The 24,925-nt window shown below is 35.0% G+C and overlaps 3 protein-coding genes across 6 annotated transcripts in view; 1 reads left to right on the top strand and 2 right to left on the bottom strand.

Annotated features, from left to right (window-relative positions):
• Positions 1–1,632: 1,632 nt before the first annotated feature.
• Positions 1,633–5,006, bottom strand: LOC127012049 (uncharacterized). The gene is made up of 4 exons (XM_050890222.1): positions 3,834–5,006; positions 3,617–3,762; positions 2,451–2,575; positions 1,633–2,297 (listed from the first exon to the last, which is right to left on the bottom strand). Exons 1-4 carry the CDS (start codon positions 3,864–3,866, stop codon positions 2,122–2,124), a joined length of 480 nt encoding a protein of 159 aa, XP_050746179.1. The 5' UTR covers positions 3,867–5,006; the 3' UTR covers positions 1,633–2,121.
• Positions 5,007–5,126: 120 nt separating this feature from the next.
• Positions 5,127–5,941, bottom strand: LOC108036875 (NADH dehydrogenase [ubiquinone] 1 beta subcomplex subunit 2, mitochondrial). Its single transcript, XM_017113251.3, has 3 exons — positions 5,778–5,941; positions 5,595–5,718; positions 5,127–5,365 (listed from the first exon to the last, which is right to left on the bottom strand). The coding sequence occupies exons 1-3, from the start codon at positions 5,864–5,866 to the stop codon at positions 5,294–5,296; spliced, it is 285 nt and encodes a 94-aa protein (XP_016968740.1). The 5' UTR covers positions 5,867–5,941; the 3' UTR covers positions 5,127–5,293.
• Positions 5,942–8,642: 2,701 nt separating this feature from the next.
• The window catches only part of LOC108026757 (DEAD-box helicase Dbp80), a 115,622-nt gene continuing 99,339 nt past the window's right edge, over positions 8,643–24,925 (top strand). For all 4 annotated transcript variants that reach the window (XM_050890219.1, XM_050890220.1, XM_044092759.2 and 1 more), the window contains exons 1-2: positions 8,643–8,794; positions 8,853–8,965. In XM_050890219.1, coding sequence (XP_050746176.1) covers positions 8,747–8,794; positions 8,853–8,965 — 161 coding nt within the window. In that variant the 5' untranslated portion in view covers positions 8,643–8,746. The remainder of the gene's footprint in view (positions 8,795–8,852; positions 8,966–24,925) is intronic.

Below are 24,925 nucleotides of genomic sequence, written 5' to 3'. Positions count from 1 at the left end.
ATGACGAGTTTTATTTATTTCTTTTATTACACTGCTCATATAGCTGTCCTGTTCTCAAAAGCAACGGAAAACTAATATGGAAAATGCACAACAAATATTAAATCTATTAAACTTCCTACTAAATTTCCCATTGCTTTTGGAGCAAACAGTGGGATTAACAATGTTCACGGAGTCTTAAAATGAACGACTGCACACTTAGTAATAGGAAACCAAATAATTTTTGTTTTGTAGGAGTTGAGGTTCCAATACAAATAAAATTGTTTGAAGAAGAAGAAGGGGAAATTTTTATAAAGGGAAGGAAATTGCAACAAAGTGAGAGTTTATTGAGCTGTTACGTGGGCATATTAGTGCCTGAGTCCTGAAAGGTCTCGGGCCAAGGGAGAGGCGTCCGATGTTCAGGCACCATTTTTGCCGGCATCAGCTACGTCGAATTCGGGTCGTGGAATCTTGGTAAGCCTCTCTCCTCTCCAACATAACAAGAATAAATATTTAAAGTGCCTGGAAAAATAATATTACGGTGTAAAGTTCGTCAGTCGTCAGTCCACACTGCCCCACAGGCTCAGCTGTATTCCATCCTCTTCACGCATTAGTGTGCCAATGGATCGTCGCGGGCCGCGCAGTATGATCCCCTATCGTCAAGGTTGTCCGTCGAAAATTATGTCATTGTTCTTGACCTACTCCACTTATTAGATCAGCACACCCCCCAGTTTAGCTTAGAAGGATTCGATGGACACATTTACATTGCACCACCACTTTTTCGAAGTATGCTGCTGGTCACTAAGCCTCTGACCGGGTGGTCCTAAAGCTGAACAATCTTCCGAAGTATGAGGATTTCGAGTACTGCGGCTAGCATCCCAGTATGTCGAATGTTGTCCTTGTGGTTGATATTCCCTCCTTCTTTGATTATAATGGCGGCGATGGTCCGAGACATGAAAATCTTTTAAGCTATTGGTGTCCTCCTCAAGGGCTGCTGGATTCTGGTGGCTGATCCTGGAAGAGGACTACGTGAACGACTGCCCCTGGAAAGGTCGCCTTTCCTCGGAGTCGGCGTCTTCCGCCAGCAAGACACCAGAATGGATTCTCCTCCCTTTTTCTAATTGTCTAAGGTCTTTTAAACCCTAGTTGAGCTTTTACAAAGCCGCCAGTTTAAAGCAGATAAACTGGGTGTTCCCACCTTGGGTTAGTAAATCTCGGTATTCGATATCTTTCGAGTCAACGGCCGGCTGTTGTACCTTGCCAGTTACCGGGGTAGGGTTACCAGTAGGTCGATCGTGGCCGTTGTTCTAGCCACGCGACACCAGTAATTTGCCGAATTGCCATTTCTTTTAACTTTATTAGCCGGAGTGTGGTTAGCCAATGCACCCCTCCCTCCGAATTAAGGTTCGTCGTCGTATCTTTCTGTATGGAGGGCGTACGTAAAAGAGCAATTTTTTTGGCCTAGGTATAAAAGATTTTCAATAAAGGGGTTTCTTATTTTGAAAAGACGTAATAGTTTCTGTTTGCAATTTTTTAAATATTTTTGAAGGAGTTGTATACGAATTGGGCATATTTATTGATTCTCCTACCTTGCTTCGAAAACAAAAGCAAAAAATAAATTTGTATTATTTTATTTATTATTTTTTTATTGCGAATTCTTGTTTGTTTACTTTTTATTTTTTACCGTTATTTTTTTATTTTTTATAATTTAATTTATTATAATTTTTTTACAAACATTTTAAATTAGTGTTTATTTATTTATTTATTTATTATTAACTTAGCAACGCAGTGAAGGAGACGTTTCCGACCCCATATATTCTTGATTAACATCTCTAGACCGTCCGTCTGTCTCAACCTCATACAAATTCACCGAGTCCAAATTGATGAGGATATAAGAAAAAGAAATTGAAATATACATACGAGGGCAGTCCGATAAGTACTTTGCTTCACCGCCCGATGGCGTCACTATTGCAAGAGAAATTTACTATCGTGACATTCGTAACCTGCATGAAATTTTGTTCTATAGAAAGCTGTCGGCGCGATGGGTGCCGCGTTTGCTCCCTTTGGACAACAAACGCAACCGTGAGACCACATCAAAGCAGTGTTTGACGCTGTTTAAGAGCAATCCGAAGGAGTATCGGCGTGTTATGACCGTCGACGAAACACATATCCACTGGTACACATCAGAGTCCAAGGAACAGTCAAAACAGTGGACTTCACCCGCCGAACCTGCTCCGAAGAAGGCGAACACTGTCCAATCGGCCGGAAAGGTGATGACCACCGTTTTTTGGGATTCACAAGGTGTGTTCTACGTCGACTACCTGGAGAAAAGCAAAAGTCACAGGGCTAATCTATGCCAAATTATTGGGCCGATTCGTCGCCGAATTGCAGAATTGCACTGGCCCACACTTCCTCCCTCGCCACGGCCAAATTGGTCGAACTGGGCTACAAAACCATAAAACTGGGCTACGAACTGCTACCCCATCCACTATATTTCCAGATTTGGACCGTGTGACTACTTTTTGTTTCCAAACTTAAAAAAGTCACTTGCTGGTCAGAAATTTGCGTCGAATGAGGAGGTTGTCGCCGCCACAGAGACCTATTAAGAAAATAATATGAAACAAATTATAGCTTCAGTGTTTTAAGATAAGATAGTATTTATAATATCATTTTTAAAATTTTTAAGAATTCCGAATTAAATTTAATAAAAATCGCATGCCCTTAACATACAGACATAAAAGAAACGGTCAGAGAAAAAATAAATAAATTATTTTTAAACATCATTGATGCAGCAACAATCTCTAAAAATTTAACATTGCGTTTCCAAGTTCCTGTCTTGTTTTACCTTTCTTTCTATTTATACTTGCAGACAACAAAAATTATCAAAACGATCGGAAAAGAACCGCTGTCAAAATGGTTCAAACTGATAATCGCAGAAAATTAATTCAATGAATATACAAAACCATATATTTCCTTACAATAAATCTAATTTCACTTAAATGATACAATTTTAATAAAGTATAGTAAAATATAAAAGAATATGTATGTATTTTAAATTCAATATTTGGAAAGATAAAAACTTAATCCATAAATAAAGAATTTCCGAAGTGATTTCATTGGGTCGTTTCCTTTGCAAGGGATTTCGCAAACGAAACTCGTTGGAAAAATTCTTTTTCCGTCCTGAAGCTAATTCTAACCAACCTCAGATACAAGTTTTTAATTTTCAATGTTATGTTGTATAACTTATAAAACTTCTTAGAAATGGGCGTAATTTAACGGTATATCAACGTACAACATCTTTCACTTACATGACTTTATTATTAGCAAAAATTATCACTTTTATTAATAAATAAAATATGTTTTGCAGCGCACAATTTAATAAGTACTCCTTTAATAACCCAAACAGAATGCACATGTTCTTTCTCCTTTTATTTTATCATCGCTATTGGCGCGCAACTGTACCTATACTATACACTTTCTTAGACGAATCATATCCGGCTATAGAACTTGTACTTCTTGAGTAAAATATACAATATGCATTTTATTAAATTTAACATTATATGTTTATTCAGATTACTTAATTTTAATTTAATGAAATAATTCATTTCTTATTAAATTAGTTGTATTTTATTTTAAATACCCGAATGATTTTAAATTAAATTGTCGTTGCGCCACAAAAACTTCGGTCGCTAGCTGAACATAACACACAGACGCAAAACAAAAGGACCGTCGAAGATTGTCTCTCTGAGAGCCGCGGGCAGGCAATGCAATTTTAGACCAACCTGACTGAAAATTATACATCAACCTTTGTTTAGTTATTAAAGGCGTAAAGGTTATAAGTGTACTATATTGCGTACTCGGCGATATTGCTTTTTTCGGACTTGGCTCATCTATATACCCATGGTTTGTCACCAATTATTCCCCTGTTGAGTAAGTCTAGATGGGTTCGCTATCATATGACTAATACCCAAGGAGCCTGAAAAAAAAAAATTTCATTGCTCGGCCAAACGATATAACCCTGCAAGCAAAAAGGCGATAATTCTATCGCCTATCGTCCAGAAGTCACTTCTAAGTCACTTCTGGAAGATAGAAAGACGATAGTACACATTTTACAAAAACAAAATATACATATATCGTGTAGAAGTAACTTCTAAGTCACTTCTGAGCGATAGAATGGCGATAGCGCACATTTTAGAAAAACAAAAAGGGTCGCGGTAGCGAAGAAGAGTCGCCGAAGTGACTTTCCGAAGTGGCACATTTCTTCCCGACGGGAGTGACTTCTGCGATCCGAATGTGATATCGCGGACGATAGTTTTCATCTTCTAGAAGTCACTTAGAAGTGTCTTCCGCGATAGAAAATGCTTGCAGGGAATATACATACATATGTACATATTGACATCCTCAGGAACTTCTCTGATAGTGATGCGTCGATTTTTCAACAGAATTTTCTTTACGTTTTCATCATATGAACATTCGTTGCCATCTTCTCGGCCACCTTGAAACAGTTAGCACCAACTTGTACTTTACTTAGAACAGTTCACCACGTCAGTGTCAACATATTCAGTATTTTTTATTAAAGTAAAAGTAATTTTAATAAAAGTAATACTAAAAACCAGATTTTCTTTCTCCCGAAATGAAAATGTTTGTCCCTTTGTGGGTTAGCATAAATTGTCCCTTTGTTTGTGGGTTAATATGAATCCCTTTTTGATTTTAAGGTCTTACTGAACATACAGGTGTATTAATTAGCTCGAGATAGAAAACATTTGCTCTACGACTTCTGAAAAAAGTTTGGCGGAAAATCCAAAACAAAGCCAGATCGGCTTAAATTTTCTGAACAACGAACACTACAGAATCATGCTTTGACTTTAAAAATGAATTTCAATTCGCAAAACATTCTACCTAACACAAATAGTTTTTTTTAACCCCTTTTTGACTATTTTCTCAAACTCGAATGTAACAATTTTTTCTTAAAGTTAAAGTTGAGAAACTTTTGATACGTATGCTTTTTGTCATTAAAATTATGGTTTGGAAGATATTGAGCTATAAAAAGTTCTACCTTTCAGTTCAGACATGCCGATAAGATTTTTAGGCAGCCAATTTGTCCCGTCCCAATGTACACTTTATGGTTAGATTTTTTTATTGTTGTTGAGTTTAGTAATTTGATAATATGTTTATTGTTGGGCTGAGTTCTATAACCCATAAAATCGAATTTCGATCACGGCCAACTAAATAATGCCGATAAGATTTCAACATATATGTAAATAATATATTGTATTCAATATTTATGGGGAAGCCTTGAATTGCATATATCCAATTTTTACGAATCTTCTTTAGGAATACCCAACTCAGAATTGCTCCATTGCTTTGGGTTAGGATAATCGAATTCCCCCTGTAAAATATGGTATTAATATAACGCTAAATCCATGTGTTTAAATAATGCTTATTAATGGAAAAGTGACTTATTTGTATGAAAAACAATATTTTCGATATATAGATGAAGACATTTTTTCTAATAATTTCTTTCTTTAATATAAACCTTATATGTTTTTACAATATTAAATTGTTTTAGAGTGTATCACTTTTTCACTAATTGAGCGACAGTAAAATTAAGATCATACCGTTATATGGTCGGGCTCATGCCATAGGTGCCAAATTACCCACCACCACATAGCTCCACCAACAGTCACAGCACCGATTTTGGTTGCCATCGAATGGAGCGGAGGGGCATTACGGTAAGACACACTAAAAATCTTATGTAAGTTCATAATAAAATAAAAGTTGGATTGTTAAATAAATCTTACACATGACTTTCTCTTTGAATACATTTACGTGCCAGATTCGTGCGGCTTATACATCCCAATGAGAAACCCAATTTTAAAGCAAAACTCATGGTCGGCAATTAACTTGTATTATGATTTACCAATCGGTTACATACCAGCAAACTACCTTAAGTGTCTAAAAAGAATTAATAAGCTTTTCCCATGGATACACCCAAAACTCAGTTTCCACTTTTCGGTATTTTCAAATTTGGAACCCATATATATTATGTAGCGATTCTCCATGTGAGCAAGAATCCGCCTAAAACAACAACAACGGTTTTAAGCGGCTGTATAGAGAGCAAATATGTGTTCCTAATTTGAAATATATATATATATATATATATATATATGTAGCGATTATATATGTATATGTATATGTAAGGACCTAATACGTGTATTTTTCAAGTGTTCCCTTCGAAATAGTTATGTTGTATAAAAAAATTAAAATAAATGGAATGTATAAATAAATGTCTTTATAAATGTTAACAAGTATTTTAGGGCTTCCTTTAAGTTTCGCAGATGCCTTGCCATCTTTTCCGTGCCATTTGCAGTGACGTTCCGTTTCTTAATATGCCAACATAGGCTTTGGGAGTTTGGTAATGGAGTTGTGTCGCAAACTTCTCTACGCGGTAAAAACAGCGAGGAGCCACACCACACCGCACCGCCACAGTGTGCGCAAACCTTAAAACTGAAAGACTATTTTGCGTAGAAATGGACGGACAGACTGACGGACATGGCTAGATCGACTCGTCTAATAATGCTGATCAAGAAAATATATTCTTTATGTGGACTGAAACGTCTTCTTTGCGTTGCAAACTTCTGTCTGAAATCATAATACCCTCTGCAAGGGTATAAAAATCCACATACAAAGAAACAAAAACTGTATTTTGCTAAGTCTACAAAAATGTTCTTTTTTAATAAATTTTTAACGTATAAATAAATCTAGGCTTACAACCTGGGCATTTCTATCAACCAGCCTCAATAGCTATTCTTTTCTGCATTGTCACTTTTATATTTTCACCGTCCTTTATTACAAGCTAATAACTCCAGCCGTCCACAGTGATTAATATTTAGTACTTTACTTACATCTGTAGTGAAGGGCCATCAATACATGAGGGAAATTACTTTAAATACCGAAAACCCGACACGGACCCAATTATAGTTACTAAAAACTCCAGCCGTCCACAGCAGAGACGGGCACGAGATCTAACGGTTTGGGTAGCAGCTCGGCCAGAAAAAAAAAAAACAACAACAACCCCCAGCGTCGCAGCGACGCGTCACACAGAATGTGCGAGCAGTGAAAATACTCTGAAAAAAACTTTTTGAGTAGAATTAATTATATTTTTTTATTATTGGCCGTACGAATATCGTAACTTCTTTATGCACTTGTCGCTCCACAAATCAAGCACTGCATCAGATCCAAATTATTCATTTCTTTAAAGAAATATCTTATCTTAAGTGGGGAGCTTTCAGTATCTTCAGCCATTTTTGCGTGTATTTATGTCCGCCTAAGAAAAACGACAGCAAAAGAAATCAAAACGTTTTTTTTTAGTGCAAAAGTCAACTCCAGCCGCACAGTTCTCTTTAAAATTGATGTTCGGTCGCTTGGTTTGTGTTGTTGGAAACTCGCGGCGATGTGCTTGCTACCTACCCCAAAAGACAGTGGCGCCTCCGAAAAAAGATAATGGTTTGAGCAGTGTGAGCAAATTGAGCCTCGGCGTGCCGTTCTCTGATCCAAATTAAGAATATGTATGTATATAAGCTTAATGGGATCGGAAACACTTCCTTCTACGTGTTACACACGTGCCCATCTCTCGTCCACAGTAATTAATTAATATTTACTACTTTACTTACATCTGTAGTGATGGGCCATCAATAAAAGGGGTAAATTAGTTACCGAAAACCCGAGACAGACCGGACTTATAAAACAGATAACAGAATTGAACCATAAAAATTCTGAAAATCTTTTAAATAAAAATAAAATAACTTTTCAGCCCCAATACATTTAGCATAGTCTTACTTTTAAACAGCTGGCATTAATTTGTAAACAAACAAAAAATGGAAACCATTTAAAAAAATAGATGATTTGACACCTTCTCCGTTCCACCTACAGTGCAGCTATCCTATTTCCTTCACCACTATGGAATCCAAAAGTCCTTCAGCTCCGCATTAGCTGTCAAGTGGTTGTTAGTGTTGGTTCTGCTGAAATATGCTTATGTAAGGATGTGTTGGGTTAGAATTGTTTTCTTTCTTTTTCTGTGAAAGCGAAATCTTACTGTTCATTACCCTTCCCAATTGACTACTGGATTGGATTATTTCAAGGATTTCCACTATTCTGCAGATTCGATCTTTTGTAATATTGCTACCTGTTATACAAGTCCTCTTTTAAATCTACACTGTATTTTTGTATTTCTTCATTCATTTTTTCAATTTGGGTTTCCCAGCGCTTTTTCTAAAGCCCAGCCGAAGATTAAAATACTTATTGTTTGCGCGGTAGCCAACGGCGCTTATCGATATTGAGGGCGTCGATGTGACCTCCGTTTACTTTTTTTATTATTAATTTATAAAAATATATAAAGTTATTATTGTCTCAAAGTTCTTTTATATTAATAATAAAATTTTTAATTTAAAAAAATTTGTTAAACTTTTATTCCTTACAGTTTCCGCCAATGCAGTTGCTCATCTCAACGAAAGCGACGGCGATTCTATCGGCAAAAATAATGGAACTTTAATTTTTCTGCTGGTTTCCGCTGCCTGTGGAAACGCATAACATACTAGGGCTACACACGAAAAATACCGCGCAGTGGAAGTTGTGCCTTACAATATTTAGATTTATCGATACAAATATAACTTTCCTCTATTCCAAAAACTCCAAGTAACCACAAAAAAATTTCAATGGTCACACTTTAAGCCGGTTAATAAGTTTATATATTTGGTAACTTTTTGTTAAAATGGGTGATTGGGCTAAAAAAGCAGAAGACCAGGAAGTCTCCAAACTGGTATTAGGTTTTTTGCTAAAGGATTTTATGTAGATGAAACTTATTTTGGATACTTTAGGTAAACAAGCTTAATATTGATTCGGATAGTTCTTACAGTCAGAACAACAAACCATCAGATAGTTATTTACTGGTTCCGAACAGTAGTGAGGAAGGCGAACCCGATGTCGCTGAGTAAGTAAGAAATGAAATACCTTTATTTTATGAATATATATTCAATATGTACATATTAATAAGTTACCTTTCTCCTTTAGAAATAAAATTAAAAATAGTCATTTTTTTTTTTTAAGCTGTTACATTTTGTTTAAATGCGCTCATGTTTTTTACCCATGTTACAGTTTTCACTTCACAAAAAATTCAACAGGTTCATATTTTTTAGACCTTTCTTAGGACTCACTTTCGAAAGAATTACACAGATTCGATTTCTGTATGTCCTTACTCTGGTAACTTCTGAAACTTAAACGAACATTTAACTGTCGAATTTGAATCGGCCAGCATGTACGTAAATGAATTGTTCAAAAATACTTTGCGATAGCTAAACGTGGAAGTAATATATTATGCCAGCTTTAAAGTTCGCTCGAATTTATTCAAAACGGGAGACGGTTGTCATGGTACGCATAGGTAGAATATATATGGGCGCATTGATAACTGATCCAACAGTAAACCGTGGGAAGCTTACAAGAAGCAAGATCGCTAGGACGAGATGTTCGGGATTGGGACATAAGTCCGATCCGGCTCCTTTCGGCTACAATTTGGAAAAATAGTTTCACTTTGTTGGTCAGTTGTTACTCTGTTTTTCCAGCTAAAACCTAATGGCAGGCGTTTACTTTTGTTTTATGCTTTGCTTAGTATTTGGCGTTGGTCGTATTTCATTTCATCACTTGAAGCCCAATGCAATCGCGAAAATGTCTCCCCGAAAGGAAATTTCTCTTTCTGTGCGAAAGTAAGTTATGAATAAGAAAGGAAGTTAACTTCGACGAGCCGAAGTTTTTATACCCTTGCAGTTATAAAAAATAATCAATAGTTTTATTAAATTAAATTTGAAATTCTTTAAAAAAAATGTATTTTCCCAATATTATAAGATAATATGTCAAAAAACCCCAAAAGCTATAATTTGTTTCAAATTATTTCCGACCAATTATTCGATCGTTCCTATGACAGCTATATGATATAGTCGTAAATAAAATTTAATTTGAAATTCAGAACTAATTTAAAAATGTTATTTTCAAGCTTATAAGGTTATATAATAAAAAACACCAAAGATAAAATTTTTATTTCATGATTTCCGACTAATTTTCCGATTGTTCCTATGGCAGCTATATGATATAGTCGTCCGATTTTGATAAAATTTAATTCGAAATTCAAAACTAAATAAAAATATAATTTCCAAGCGTATAGCTGCTATAGAAAAGATCGGAAAATGGCTAAAAAAAGTAATATGAAACAAATTATAGCTTCGGTGTTTTTTGACATATTATCATATAATATTGGGAATATCATTTTTTCTACTTTTAAAAATTTTTAAATTAAAACGGTAGTAGTGTAGTATGCACACATATAAAATATATTTATCGACCACCCACTGTACCAAGAGTACTAAAAGGTGCACGCACTGTAACAATTTGTCGCAGTGTTTATACAATTCAGAGTCTCGGTCATGAGCCTAAGTGCCCGGAATAAGAACCGCTCGCTGTGCCTTGGCCCGCAACTGAAAGTACAAGTGTCAGCATAATTGCAACAAGAGCGGACCTCATGTATGTACATATACCTCCGCGCTCCAGACTAAGTGAGCATAGATATATACTTAAGAATACATAGGCCGTCTCTACGATGCCGTTGTTGGCAGCGCCGATACGAGACTAAGATCTTTTAGCTCCTAGGCAAAGTGGGGATCAACAAGAACCTCCTTCGAGCTCGTAGCGGCAACAACGGCTGCTCCAAAAACATAAATACATTTAAATGAACAAAAATTAACCTATCTTCTTCATTGGCGGAGCGGGATAATTGTTACAACGTCAAGGGTATACAAACAACGGCTTGCCAAAGTAAACTTCCTTTCGTGTTCCATTTTTAAATAAAATTAATCGATATTTATGGATTAACCTAATGTTTGCCACGCACACAATCCATCCATTTCCCTTTTGCTCCCTTAAGCTGAGTAACGGGTATCTGATAGTCGAGTACTACTATCCTACTACTGTACTCCACTATAGCTCTCTTCCTTGATTTCGTGCCAAAAATAAACAATCAGTTAAGCTAAAGGAAAGACTAAAGTTTAAAAATTATATCTTTCTAGTGAATTTCATTTGTTTGTAACCATTGCAATTGCAATTTTTAAGAATTGTGGCTGACTTCAGTGATATTAAAAAAAAACTATTTCATTCTTTTTTCAGACCATTTTTTTGACATCTATATGTTAGAGTAGTCCGATTTTTTAAATTTAATTCAAAATTCTTAAAAATATAAAAAATTATATTCCCAATTAAAAAAAAAACTATTTCATTCTTTTTTCAGACCATTTTTTTGACATCTATATGTTAGAGTAATCCGGTTTTTTTTAAATTTAATTCGAAATTCTTAAAAATATAAAAAATTATATTCCCAATATAATAAGATAATATATCAAAAAGCCACAAAGCTATAATTTGTTTCATATTATTTTACCACCAATTTTCCGTTCGTTCCTTTGACAGCTATATGATATAGTCGTCCGGTCTTAATAAAATTTAATTAGAAATTCAGAACCAATTAAAAAATGTTATTTCCAAGCTTAGAAGGTAATATGTTAAAAAACCACAAAAATATAATTTTTTATATTTTCCGACTAATTTCTATGCCAGCTATATGATATAGTCGTCGGATTTTGATAAAATTTAACTCGAAATTCAAAACCAATTAGAAAATTGTATTTCCAAGCGTAGGAGGTTATATGTTAAAAAACACCAAAGATATATATTTTTTTAATTTTTTCCCCGATAGTTCCTAAGAGCGCTATAAGAGTTAGTTTTCCGATACGGCTGGTACTGACTTATATACTACCTGCAATAGGAAGAAGGCTTTTATTGATAGTTTTAAAACTGAGAGAGGCCAGACGGACATGGCTAGATAGACTCGTCTAGTGACACTGATCAAGAATATATACTTTATAGGGTCGGAAACGTCTTCTGAAATCAGGAAAGAAAATAAATCTTTCGCCGAAATAGCTAAATTGTTAGATTTAAGCAAATCGACGGTGCATACAAATTGGAAAAATTTCAAAGAATCAATGAAACCTCTCAAAAGCGAGAAAAATTGTACGCTTCGTTTTGAATTCGCTAAAAGGCATGTAAACAAAGATATAGAATTCTGGAAAAGGTTTTATTTATATACAATATATTTGGATACGATGGAAAAGTTAAAGTTTGGAGGAATCCCAATACAGCCATGGATTCCATGCATTTCATTCCGACTGTAAAGCATGAAGAAGTGGCATGGTGTGGGAGCAGTGAAAGCCTCGGGAGTTGCACATTTGGTCTTCGTAGAGGGTATTATGAATCGCTTTCAGTAAAGACCATATTAGAAAATAATTTAAAGGCCTCTGTGGACAAATTAAGCCTCGGTGCGAGGTGGATCTTTCAACAGGATAATGATCCTAAGCACACGGCGAAGATTGTAAAGGATTGGATGCTCTATTATGCTCCCCGGCATTTATATTTACCACCACAAAGCCCGGATATTAATATTATAGAGCACGTATGGGAAATATTGGAACGAAAATTTCGAAAAGTACCATGATAAGTAGTGCTTCAATGCTTAAGGAGAGGCTCCAAGAGGAGTCGGTCAAAATAACAAGTGAAGAGCTGGAAAATTTGGCTGCTTAAATCCCCAGACGATTACAGCCAGCTATTGATGCCTATGGTGGTCCAACAAAATATTAACTTTGTTTCGTATATAACGGCCAAAAAAAAATCGTACGTACACTAAAAAGGCACTGACAACCTTTTTTAAGTTTTTAGTTTTTAACTTTAAAAGTTGTTTATGAAAAAAAAAACATTTTCGTTTTGGTATATTAATACCATATAAAATACAACTACATCCTTACTTTTCCTGTAAAAACTATAGTAGTCGGTAAACTGCAAAAAAAGGGGGTCGTCCGTAGACTTTTGTCCGCCACTGTACAAATGCTAGAGGAGTCGGACTTGGCATGTAGATTAGAGAACTACAAGATCTAATAATCAATACCACTCACACCCGGCTAGGAAAGGCAAAGACATACACTTATTAAAAATTTCATATGTCCTATGAGTCCCTGCATTATTACGCTCTCGCTCATATAAGGTGCCGTTAGTTTTTTGTGCTTGTACACATTCATTTTTGGAACAACGCGTGCCGGTCGCTCTTGCACTCAAAACGAATAAAGAAACAATCACAAGCAACAAAAAAGGCAATGCGGAATTAATAGAATTAGGTAAAAGACACACCATGGTGCTTTTGCATTATCTGTTCGTTGGGTTCAAATTCAGTGCATCGTTGAACAACTTGTTGCGGAGGCAAACATAATGATTAGGAACTAAATCTGTTGATAATTTACTTTTTCTGCATTCGTATTATAATAAATTTATATAAAATATATATATGTACAAGTATATGTATCTGTATAAGTATATGTATATGTATGTATAAGTATATGTATATAATTAAATTCTTGCACCATAAGTTTAAGTTAAAAAATCTTTATTTAACTTCTTATTCTTAAACTGGTTACTGGTTAATTTTTATATTTGATCTGATCTCGCTCTCTAACTCCTATTTCATTTACGATCATACCTCGGTTTTGAGCATTAGAGCCTTTTGTGAGTGGATTTTGTTGCTATTGAGTGACTCTCTAACTTTGGAATTTTGACTCCAGACTTGGGTCCCGAAATCTGAGTATTCTGAATTGTGGGGACGTGCCGATAGTCTGAACAGCGGCTCGTTCTAATTGTTTAGTCTACAAGCTGAGGTTTTTGTTTCATGTTAATTCTTAGAGAGTGACTTGATTATTATTTCTTAAAGGGTGTCTCGAGGGTAACTGTGTGTATGTGTGGGTGTGTAGACATGTGCATAGGAGTACGTTGAACTATGGATATGTCACTCCCCCGTCCGTTGAATTTGGCCTGTCCTCAGGTGGATAATCTTGGGTATAATATAATGTTTTCTTCTACGTTAATTTGATTAGGTAGATCGTTTACAACTTCTGTATTCTGTGGTGTTTCTTCTTTTGATTTTACATATTTTACAATAAGTTTTCTTGGTACGTTCTTAAATTTATACCATAAATACAATAAAATGCTTATAATAATAATTAAAAAAGTTGTTAAAGTAAGTATTTGAAATACATTATAATATCTTGTATGTGATTCAATTATTTCTTTTGTTTGTATACATGACAATGGTTTCAATTTTGTAATATTATTACTTATATAAACGCTCTGTGTGTAATCTAACATTGAGTTTGAAAGAGTGTATTCATTTAATTGTATTGAACCATTAAGGATTTTAACGATATTACTTCCGACAATAGAAATTTCTTTATTAACGCAATTTTGATTTAGCAATGTTTCAGGGATGTTTCATGTCAATAAAATATTGGGTTCAACATAATTAATTTAGAAATTTTTATAAGTTTTAGTGAATTTACATTCGTTATTTTCTTGTCTAATTATTCCGTTTATGCATTCGTCAGTTACTATTTTTTCTGTTTCTTTATTAAATACTTTGTCTTTATAAAGGAAATATTTTTCAAATATATTTTCTGTTAGAATATTATTATTTTCGTCAGAAAAAGGAATAATTTCAAAAACAGGAGATTTGATTATCTCTGAAGGGATATGGGAAATAATTAAAATTTCATTTGTGTCAGTTTTGAGCCAAGTTTTACTTGGTTTTTATTTTTAACAATTTTTCAAGGTTAATATTTTTCAAATAATCATATTTTAGCAATTTTGGATTGAATAACCCTTTCGCTGAAATGTTGTAAATTGAATATTAATACGCTGGCCTGTTGATCTCTTTCTCTTTTTTCTTTAAGGTTGTTAATTATTTCAATTCCATTGTTTATAACATCTATTATCATATTTAAATCAGTATTCTGGGCACAATAGACACTTATTATTAATTTTCTGTTCCATTTCATTCTTATCAACTTGATCTAAAGTTCCGAATAGATAAACAGATCCTACAATGTTAAATAAACCTCTTTTACTACGTTGAGCTATTGTAATTCCATTAATTTCTCTCCTAAGTTTCTCTACTAAATATCGGATTTGAATGACATCATTGAATTCTTCGGCTTGTTTCAAAAGGTTTTCAAATGTTCAAATATTTGTTCGGTTTTCGTTCTATTTACGCTTAAAAAATGGTATTCTTAATTAGTTGGGATTTCTACTGATCCTGTTTTAAATATGAGGTATCCATTCTTTTATAGGATTTATCTCAATACTTTGTCTGATTGTCAATTGAATTACTAATTGCTAATATAATAGAGAAAATTATTGGTTTCATTGCTCCGTTCGTTTCCTTCCGTTGGAATTATTATCATATTTGCTTTTATTAATTTTCTTTTTAAATTTTGTTTTATAATGTACTATTTTTCTACCCCTGTTAGTTTCTTTAAAATGTTTTTCGTCAACTTTCTTTAAAGTACGTATTTTTTTTAATGGGTTTGTAGTCTTAGACTTCACAAATGGTGCTTGTTTATATTTTTCAATTCTGTACTTTTCTTTATTTGTGTGTCGTAATCTGGTGTTCCTGCATACAAAATATCAGCTGGTGTCTGATTTGTAGCATAATGTTTGGTTTTAGGATTGTAAATATAAAGGATTAGTTCGAATTTTGTATATCTATTCTCAATATCTGATTCACTTCCTATGATTCTTAACTTTTCATTTACTGTTTTGTGGAATCTTTTTATATATGAAATACAGTTTTTACTAGTTGTAATTTGGATTTGAACTCCTTCTGAGTTTATGTAAAGCTACGCTTTAATTTCTTGGGGTTTTCCCATTTCATTGAATACTTTCATAATTGCTCTTTTGGCTCCTAACCAATCTCTACCTGTTAATTCCACTAAAGTAGCAAATTTGAAATATACGTCTATGCATGATAAAAACTGTTGGTTGGAGTAATTTCAAATGTCATTTTAGCATTTCTATGTTCTGTTTTGGCAATATTTCAAATTTCACATTCATTTATTATATTTTGAATTAATTTTTGATAGTCAGGGAAATAATATTTTTCTCTGAACCATTTGGAAGTTTTCTCAATCCCTAAGTGTAGAAGTTTTTTGTGTCGTTTTAGAATTTTTTTTTAAATTCTGTTTACGTCAGAATATCTTCGAGTCTTGTTGTACATCTCACTAGTTTCGTTAAGTAATTTGCACTTATAATTTCTACATAAGCTTTCTGGAATATGATCAAATCTGAGTCGTCATGGAAATAAAATTCACTCTTTTTGGTAAATAAATACTCTTTAATTATTTCTTTCGCTGAAGTATCTGTATTTCTTTATAAATAATTTTAATTTTTAATTTTTTTAAGTTAGCAAGAGTTGGGATATCTTTTTTGGATAAACAATTATACAATCTGTCAGGAAGTTTTCTCTCGATACAATCCTTAATAGTTTTATTTAATGAGCTTGTATAAAGCAATCTTTCTGTTGGGTCCGACTCTTATTCTAATTTATTATGTACTTTTGAAGATCTAAGCTTAAGTTCATTTACGAACTTACTGATGCTTCGTTGGTATGGGGTGTCACGGATGTGCTGGATGATGTTGATTCAAATGAATCTCGGACAGCTGTGGTAGCGCTGATGGATTAGCCATTTTGTCGTTTTCTTTTTGTTTTCATTATAGGCACTTTTAATTTTAGATTAAGTGCGTATTGACCGATTTGGATTTTTGATTTTTAATTTATTTCTGTTTTCTATATAGTCACTTATAATTTTTTTATATTAAGCGCGTATTGACCGATTAGGATTTTATTTAAATTCTGCGGGCGAATGATTTACACATAGATTCTTTTGCGGATCTCTTTTCATTGTTTTTGCTTGTTCACGGAATTTACTCTGATTAGGATAAACTAGTCGTATAGTATTATACTTCTTTTTGATCAGTACCGGTGACTTTTAAAGGATTTTTTGAGATCCTACCGTCTGCGCCAACTAAATTCTTGCACCATAAGTTTAAGTTAAAAAAAAACTTTATTTAATTTCTTATTCTTAAACTGGTTACAATTTTTATATTTGAAGAACACCGACTTGCTTTTGACAAATCTCAAACTGAACTCGCTCTCTAACTTCTACTTAATTTACGAACATACCTCTGTTTTGAGCATTAGAGATTTTTGGGAGTGGATTTTGTTGCTATTGAGTGACTCTCTAACTTTGGAATTTAGACTCCAGACTTGGGTCCCGAAATCTGAGTATTCTGAATTGTGGGGACGTGCCGATAGTCTGAACAGCGGCTCGTTCTAATTGTTTAGTCTACAAGCTGAGGTTTTTGTTTCATGTTAATTTTCCTGTGGCTTGTTTATAGCTTGGTAATTTTCCATTGGCTTGTTTACAATTAAATTTGGATTCTTCTTTCTTAGAGAGTGACTTGATTATTATTTCTTAAAGGGTGTCTCGAGGGTGACTGTGTGTATGTGTGGCGGTGTAGACATGTGCATAGGAGAAGGTTGAACTATGGATATGTCACTATATGTATATGTATATGTGTATGTATATAAATATGTATACGTATATGTATAAAATATAAAATTTATTTTTTTTTATATAAATTAAGTAATATGCAATGAAGCAAAAAAATATATATGTTAACTAATAAATTTTATTAATAATTAAAAGCAAGTGATAGGCAATGAATCAAAATTATGTTAAATAAAATGATAGATCAATAGAAATAATTTGTTTCATTTAGCAACGTATTTGGAGCAGCATGTAGTAAAAAAAAACAACTCAAGAGAACGCTTGCAAAAAAAGAAACCCTAATACTCAACACACTCAAAAAAAATTTTGTTTTTATTTTTTTGTTCTTCTTTTCACCCATCCTTCCTCGCGACGCTAACGCAACGCCATCCGCTCACACGCTTCTTAAAAAAAACTACCTGCTCTATAACAACTCAAACGCTTCTTCAAAAAAAAAAACTACCTGCTCTATAACAATGCTTGGTGGGGCACACACTTAAGTATTATTGCAAGGCTGTCAATTATACTCAGTTGTCTGGTAGCAAATAACACCAGGGTGTCAGAATCACCCTACAGTTACCCGAATCACCTTGTGTGCGGTGGACTCTTGAAGTTCTCTGATGCAGATTGGTGGGCTTTGCGCAAGTTTGTTTCAGAGGGTGCCGTGCCTACAATTCGCAAAAGACTGTAGCACCTTCATATTTTGTGCTAGAAACAAAATGTAAAATGTATTGTCTTGTTGATACCCTTCAGTTCTGAAAAAAAAGTTTTACTTGTGAATCACCTTGTGAGTCCGAAGTGACATGTTACGCTCCATATAGAAAATTGTATGGGATGTCCGCTTTTTCATAAGTGAAAACGAAAAGGAAATTTTTCGAAGTCACTTTGGATTTCTCATACGCATTTGCTGTATGGCCTTGTCCCCTGCAAGGGAAACGTCCCAGCTGTAATCACTTTGGAAATTCTGAATTTTTTCAACAAGTTTTTAATTGTGAAATCCATTGTAAGTGAATCGTTCCAAGTGAAATCACTTCGGAAATTCCTAATTTCTCGAATGAATTTTGAATGAATACTTAATTATTCTGTTGAATTACAGTAAATCTAGTTGTTTGTTTTGTCAATTTGTTTTTAATGTTTGTCATCGTTTTTCGTAAACATTTGTCCGGGTCCTCGAAATCCCTGTCCAACGCGCCTGCCAAAATAAGGGCGTGCTTTTAAAAAAATGTTTTTTACTTGTTTACTTTTATATTAACCTTTTTAAACTGTGTGAAACCCTTGCGAAATTTTTATTGGCACAAACATTTTATCACGACATCTTCGGGTAACGCAACCAGAATTTTCTAGGTTATGTTTTAAAACCTATAAAAAATATAAAAAAGGGACCTACTTAAAACGTGGATCAACGCACAGCATCTTGTACTTATGGTAGCACCTACCTGACTTAATTTTTGTTTCAATAAATATCACTTATTAATAAAATTTATTAAAAATAAAAATTACTCAACAAATTGCATCAGCTCTTTTTCGTTTGGTTTCTTTCTGAACATAACGGAGAGGCTCAAAACAAAAGGACCATTCAAAGGTTGTCTCCCTGAGAGCCGCGGGCAGGCAGATTATAAGTCACAGAAAGAGAGGGATTTACAAAGATCTGCAAGACAAAACACCTTAACGATGTAAAAATCTAGTGACAATCGCACCTATAGCAAACAAAAGCGGTGATATCAACTTTTGTGACAAAAGTGTATACAATCTACTAAATAAATACATCTTCTTAATTTTGTTTCGGCACGCCAAGCAATATTGAAGGACAGGGGCGTCCATAGTGAATATTTCCAACAACAATTTTTTTATTTTTTAAATTGAATGCATAACTTAAAGAATATTGTGTCAAAATTTAAATCCAATTTAATCAAAATTGCAGAAGTTTTGAGTATTTTACACCTGCAGGATTTTCGTGTTAAACTGGATTTTTTTGTGTTAAAAACTTTAAACTTTTAAACTTTTCCACAACTCACGTTTTCAAAGTCGGTACCCATCATAATTTCAAAACAACTGCAAGATAACGCTGTTGAGTTTTTTTGTTCATAATTTTAATTTTACAATTAAAAATATGCCGATTTTTCCCCCAAAAAAATGTATTTTTTACTTCAAAATCTTAAAAAAACTCAAAAATTGTAATTTCAAAAAAAGAAAAATCTCGACAGCGTTATCCGAGGATAACTATAATCTAACGAATGAAATTGGATTTTTTGATTTCTGATGATGCAACGCTGAGTTGTTCAACTTGTTTTCGAGACAATTAAGGACAATTGCTACCATTGCCATATTTTTTAATATTTCTTAGTAAAAATTTGATATTTTAATGTACCATTCGTTGAAAAAGAAACACAAAAAGATGGAATTTTTTGATGGATTTGACTGTTGCAGTAACTAAAAAAAAAGTTTTTCGTCGCACATGCGGTTTACCATCACTCAGAAATACATTAAACCTAGATTCGTTGCTCCAAACAATCATGTTCCAAAAATTGGAACCATTATGAATATGATCTCTGGCGAACTAATGGCGTTTTTCTACATTTTTAAAGGACATAAATGTTTTTTTTTTTTGACAATGCGTCTATATAACGGTCTAAGCTGACAAATTCACGCAATAATATGCCACCACTTGACCTCTGATATGCTTCGAAGTCAAGAACGGATCGGCTTTATTGATTTTAGCAATCTGTTCTTGGTCGTTTAAAGTTGTTTTTCTGAGCCTTACACGTGAAATATTTTCCGAAGTTTTATGATTCTTATAAAATATAATGGCATTTCTGACTATGCCACGTAAAAAACTTAAAAATTTGGAGAATACTTGTGTTTTTTCGTAATATTCCCATATAAGCTTTCTTTCGGCCGGATTGGTATTATTATTTGTGGCCATAGCGGTCAAATTGTTTTGGGAAACGTATTTAATACTCAATATTTTAGTTTAGTAAAATAACTAGCACAACTTTCCCGGCAAAAACACAAGTTTGACGATCTTAGCTCAAGGTGGCTTAAATATTTGAGCAGACCGTAATACCGAATTCCACCGAATTCCTACTTGTAATTTTATTCTTGCAAAGGGTATAATGATTTCAGTCAAACCTTTTCAACGCAGTGAAGGAGACGTTTCCGACCCCATAAAGTATATACGAGGTGTGTTTAAAAAGTAAGGTGACTTTGTATTTTCAAGAAAAACTATTAATTTATTTATCAACATTAATGTTGTCCCCTTCAAAGTAATACCCCTCAGATACAATACACTTATGCCAACGGTTTTTCAAATCCTCAAAGCTGTTCCCATTAGCACTTTTCGGTATAGCCTTGAGCTCTTCCAGCGATGCAGTCTTTATCTCTTCAATCGTTGCAAATCTCCTTCCTTTCATTGGTCTCTTTAGTTTTGGGAACAAGAAAAAGTCACATGGGGCCAAATCCGGTGAATATGGTGGCTGAGGCATTATTGTGGTGTTGTTTTTGGCCGAAAAATCTCTCACAAGTAAAGATGAGTGAGCAGGGGCATTATCGTGATGCAAAAGCCATGAATTGTTTTTCCACAATTCTGGACGTTTCTTTCGTGTTGCTTCTTGCAAACGGCGCATAACTTCCAGATAATACTGTTTATTGACCGTACGACCATATGGTAAGAACTTGGCTCATCTGGGCTCTTCCATTGTGACGATTGGGCTTTGGTTTCGATATCATAACCATGTACCCATGTTTCGTCACCAGTTATGACCGTTTTGAGTAATCTGAGTCGTCGTTGACGTTATCCAACAGCTCTTGAGCGATGCTCATGCGACGGTTCTTTTGGCCAAAACTCAGCAATTTTTGAACAAACTTCGCTGACACACGACTCATGCCCAAAACGTTGGAAAGAATTTCATGGCACGAGACAAGCGATATACCGACATCTTCAGCACCTTCTCTGATAGTGATTCGACGATTTTCTAAAACAATTTTCTTCACTGCTTGAACTTTTCATCAGTTGTTGACGTGCTTGGGCGTCCAGAGCGAGGCTTGTCATTGGCATCTTCCCGGCCATCTTGGAAGAGTTTATACCACTTGTAAACATTTTTTTACTCAGAACAGTTTCACCATATGCCACTGTCAACATTTCAAGTGTTTCGAAGCACTTTTATTTTTTACACAAAATTTGATGCAAATCCTTTGATTCATATTTTCGATAGCAAAAAATCGCTGAGCACGCAAAACAACTTGTTACCTTTACGCCTCTCACAACTAAACAAAAAAGGGAATTCAATTGAAACTTGGTACAGATGTTAGGGAAGAGTGTACCAACATAACAAAACAAAAAAATCGATAATCGAAAATATGTTGCCCGCGAAATTTGAAAAGTCACCTTACTTTTTGAACACACCTCGTATGCTGAGGTGATCGCTAATCTTGTTGCACAGCAGTTAAAGGCAATGCAGAATGACCTGTTAACCCAATTAACTGAATGGATGGGGGCGATGATCCAAACAAATGTGGCGGCGCACATGCAAGAACCGCTCAGGCCAGCCGAATCCATCCAATATTTTAGAGCGTCGTCAGAGATGGGAGATAATGAAATTCCAGACCGTCCGATTTCAGCATTTTCGAGTTCCGACCCCAACAACTGCCGTGTGTTCTTCGCAATAAACCAAGTAATAAAATTAGACCTAAAAAGGATCTTTCTCGAAATGCGAAAAGAATTAAAGGGTATTGGCAGTCACCTAAAGGCATATATGCAATCCGCCATAAGAGCTTTGACAGACAACCTTATGAAGAGGTTCGTTTGTTACATAGAGTTGTATTAGGACTGTTAAGTACGGGGGCATTCATAAGCGCTATAGGCGGAAAGTTGGCCGAGCAAATATTTAAAGGTCAAATTCCGTTCAAGATGGGTGCAAGTACAGTTAACACAGCAGATGGGCAAACAAAAAGGCGTTTAAAAACACCATTACAGTACGAAGGAAAGAAAGAGGATTTCGGAACGACATAGTTCCCTCGCTTAGTCAAGACCTATATTTGGGCATTGAATTTCGGTCCTCTTTTGAGCTATTGTTACCGGCTATGCGGATTGAGGAATCGTCTTGTGATTCTCACATCCTAACTGATGGGCAAAGAATCCAGTTGCAAGCCGTGATTGACAAGTTCCCTTCCTTCGCGGTCTCTGGTCTAGGAAAAACAAGTCTTCTGTCGCATTCTATCGATGTGGGAGAAGCGAAACCCGTAAAGCAAACACATTTTCAAATTTCGCCAGCGATCGAGAAATTGCTATATGAAGAGGTAAACCGTATGCTTAAACTTGAGGTAAGTGAGGAATCCGAAAGTCCTTGGTCTTCACCGGTCGTGCTGGTTCAGAAGCCAGGAAAGGTGCGTCTGTGTCTTGACAGCCGAAAAGGTAATGCAGTAACTAGAAAGGATGCATATCCAATGATGCAAAATGATCTCTAGCCTTGACCTTAAAGTTGTCTATTGGCAAATCCCCATAGATCCTCAGTCACGCGATGAAACTGCATTCTCCATATCTGGTAAGCTGTTATATCAATACACAATAATGTCATTTGGGTTTACGAATGCTTGCAAACGATGACTAGGCTGATGGATAAGGTAATACCTGCTGAGCTAAGAAATTAAGTTTTTGTTTATCTGCTTATTGTCTCAGATAGTTTCGAGAGTCAAAGGTTATGAGATCTGTGGCAAGCAGCATTCGAGCGGCAGGTGTGACCTTAAACGTGGAATACTTAGTAGGCGTAGTGCGCACAGTTCCTGACCTTTCGGCGATGACCAAATTTCCAGTCCCAAAGACTCTGAAGGGGATTCCTTGGCATGGTTGGTTGGTATCGGAAATTTATAAGTAATTTCGCTGCAGTGTCAGCTGCCTTAACCGATCTTCTTAAATTTGGTGACCCCAAAGCCTATGCAGCGGGATATATATATTAGTATATTCGTAGCTCTTACTTTAAGTTTTAAAAAGTAAAAGTCCCGACCTACGACAACAGAACTTCAGTTTAGTCCTGAGAGCAGCGCAATCGGCGCTGAAGGCAAAGAGAGGCGGGAGCTTTCAGTCATACGCGGGAATTAAACGGAGCTAGTCGGTCCCGTCGCGCTTCTCCGCGGAAAATTTTGAGGAGTTAGAAATTTTCGCGAGGGTGAACGCCTTCTAATTCAGCGTTGGCGCCGAGACAGGCCTAAGGCCACCCCGTGGTGTGATTGACTGATTGAGTCCTTAAGAGCTCTGAGTGGAACTTCAGGGTGTTTAGACCCGCCTTCATCATACAAAATCTGACGCTATTACAGAAAAGAATGCTAAGCTGCGCGGTAACTGTCCATATTAAAAAGCTGATTTATTTGATCACAGAAATCTTGAAGTTAAAAACATACTGAAGTACATACTTAGTATAGTCTCCGTTAGTGTAACAGGTTAAAAGTATGTTATAAAGTATATATTAAAGAACTTGATGTAAAAATAAGAAAAATGAAGTTATTTTAAGGTAAAGAGCAGCAAACCACTTTCTTACACTAAAAAGGTTATTAATTTTGTTCTTTGTAATTCATTAAATTTAAATAAATATTTAAGCTTTCTGTAAGTTCAACAAAAGCTCGAAATAAGTGTTCCCACACACTGTCGCAGTCTTTACTCCAACCATCATCGAACGCTAATCCATGTAACGAACTGCTACGGGTCTGATGATCTTGTCAGCCTCTCGGAGTGCCTTTTTTAAATAAAAATCCCGATATTCGCGTGCTTCACGAAAACTAACCGGTATAGAGAACACACACATAACATCGCTGCTAGACCTTTTCCCTTTCTACGTGATCAGCCCTTCTCACCTCCTTCGATGGTTTGGAGGCCTTTTGTCTTGCCCACCCTACCAGGTTTAATAGCGTGAGCGACCCCTTCATTTGCCCAATTGCACTATTTTATGCATGCCGATGCTAGCCCCGGCCAACACAAATCTCATTTACCACATTACAAACACTTTACTCAAATAAAAATACAAAACTTAAACTTAACCTATGATACAAGATAAAAAATTTCATACATTTAGATGACAAACTCCAAATTACAAATCCAAAAATATTTAAACAAAAAAAAAAAAAATATAAATGAACTATAAATTTTACGGTACTCATTTGCGGATTTGCCACAACTAAATACTTCATAAATTGAAGTGCTTGCCGATATTGGGGCTACATTTGAGGTTGGACATTTAAAATTTAAATTTCAATAATAAAAGTCAGACAAATTCCGTCGACTGTTAAACAAGATGGAATACAGAACATAACCAAGACCTTGCGATCCACACGATCTAGCTTTTAGAACATGCTCTCCCGGTTCGCTCATAAGTTGTGTTGTAACTTTTTCTTTCGTCCTCTCTCGGCCGTTTCTTCTATTTTCTCATTACTCTCTTCTCAAC

This window comes from Drosophila biarmipes, unplaced genomic scaffold (genome assembly GCF_025231255.1).
Source record: "Drosophila biarmipes strain raj3 unplaced genomic scaffold, RU_DBia_V1.1 ptg000017l, whole genome shotgun sequence".
NCBI classification, from domain to species: domain Eukaryota; kingdom Metazoa; phylum Arthropoda; class Insecta; order Diptera; family Drosophilidae; genus Drosophila; species Drosophila biarmipes.
This window is presented reverse-complemented; position numbering and strand designations above follow the sequence as displayed.

Excerpts from the sequence above, each read along its gene's own strand:
- LOC108036875 (XM_017113251.3), bottom strand. The coding sequence starts at position 5,866 with ATGAGTTTTGCTTTAAAATTGGGTTTCTCATTGGGATGTATAAGCCGC. Across the intron at positions 5,719-5,777 it reads ATTCAAAGAGAAAGTCATGT|TGTGTCTTACCGTAATGCCC; the intron begins GTAAGATTTATT and ends TAAGATTTTTAG. Across the intron at positions 5,366-5,594 it reads ATGAGCCCGACCATATAACG|GGGGAATTCGATTATCCTAA; the intron begins GTATGATCTTAA and ends CATATTTTACAG.
- LOC127012049 (XM_050890222.1), bottom strand. The coding sequence starts at position 3,866 with ATGAGCCAAGTCCGAAAAAAGCAATATCGCCGA. Across the intron at positions 2,576-3,616 it reads TTTAATTTAAAATCATTCGG|GTCTCTGTGGCGGCGACAAC; the intron begins GTATTTAAAATA and ends TTTTCTTAATAG. Across the intron at positions 2,298-2,450 it reads ATATAGTGGATGGGGTAGCA|GTAGTCGACGTAGAACACAC; the intron begins GTTCGTAGCCCA and ends GCTTTTCTCCAG.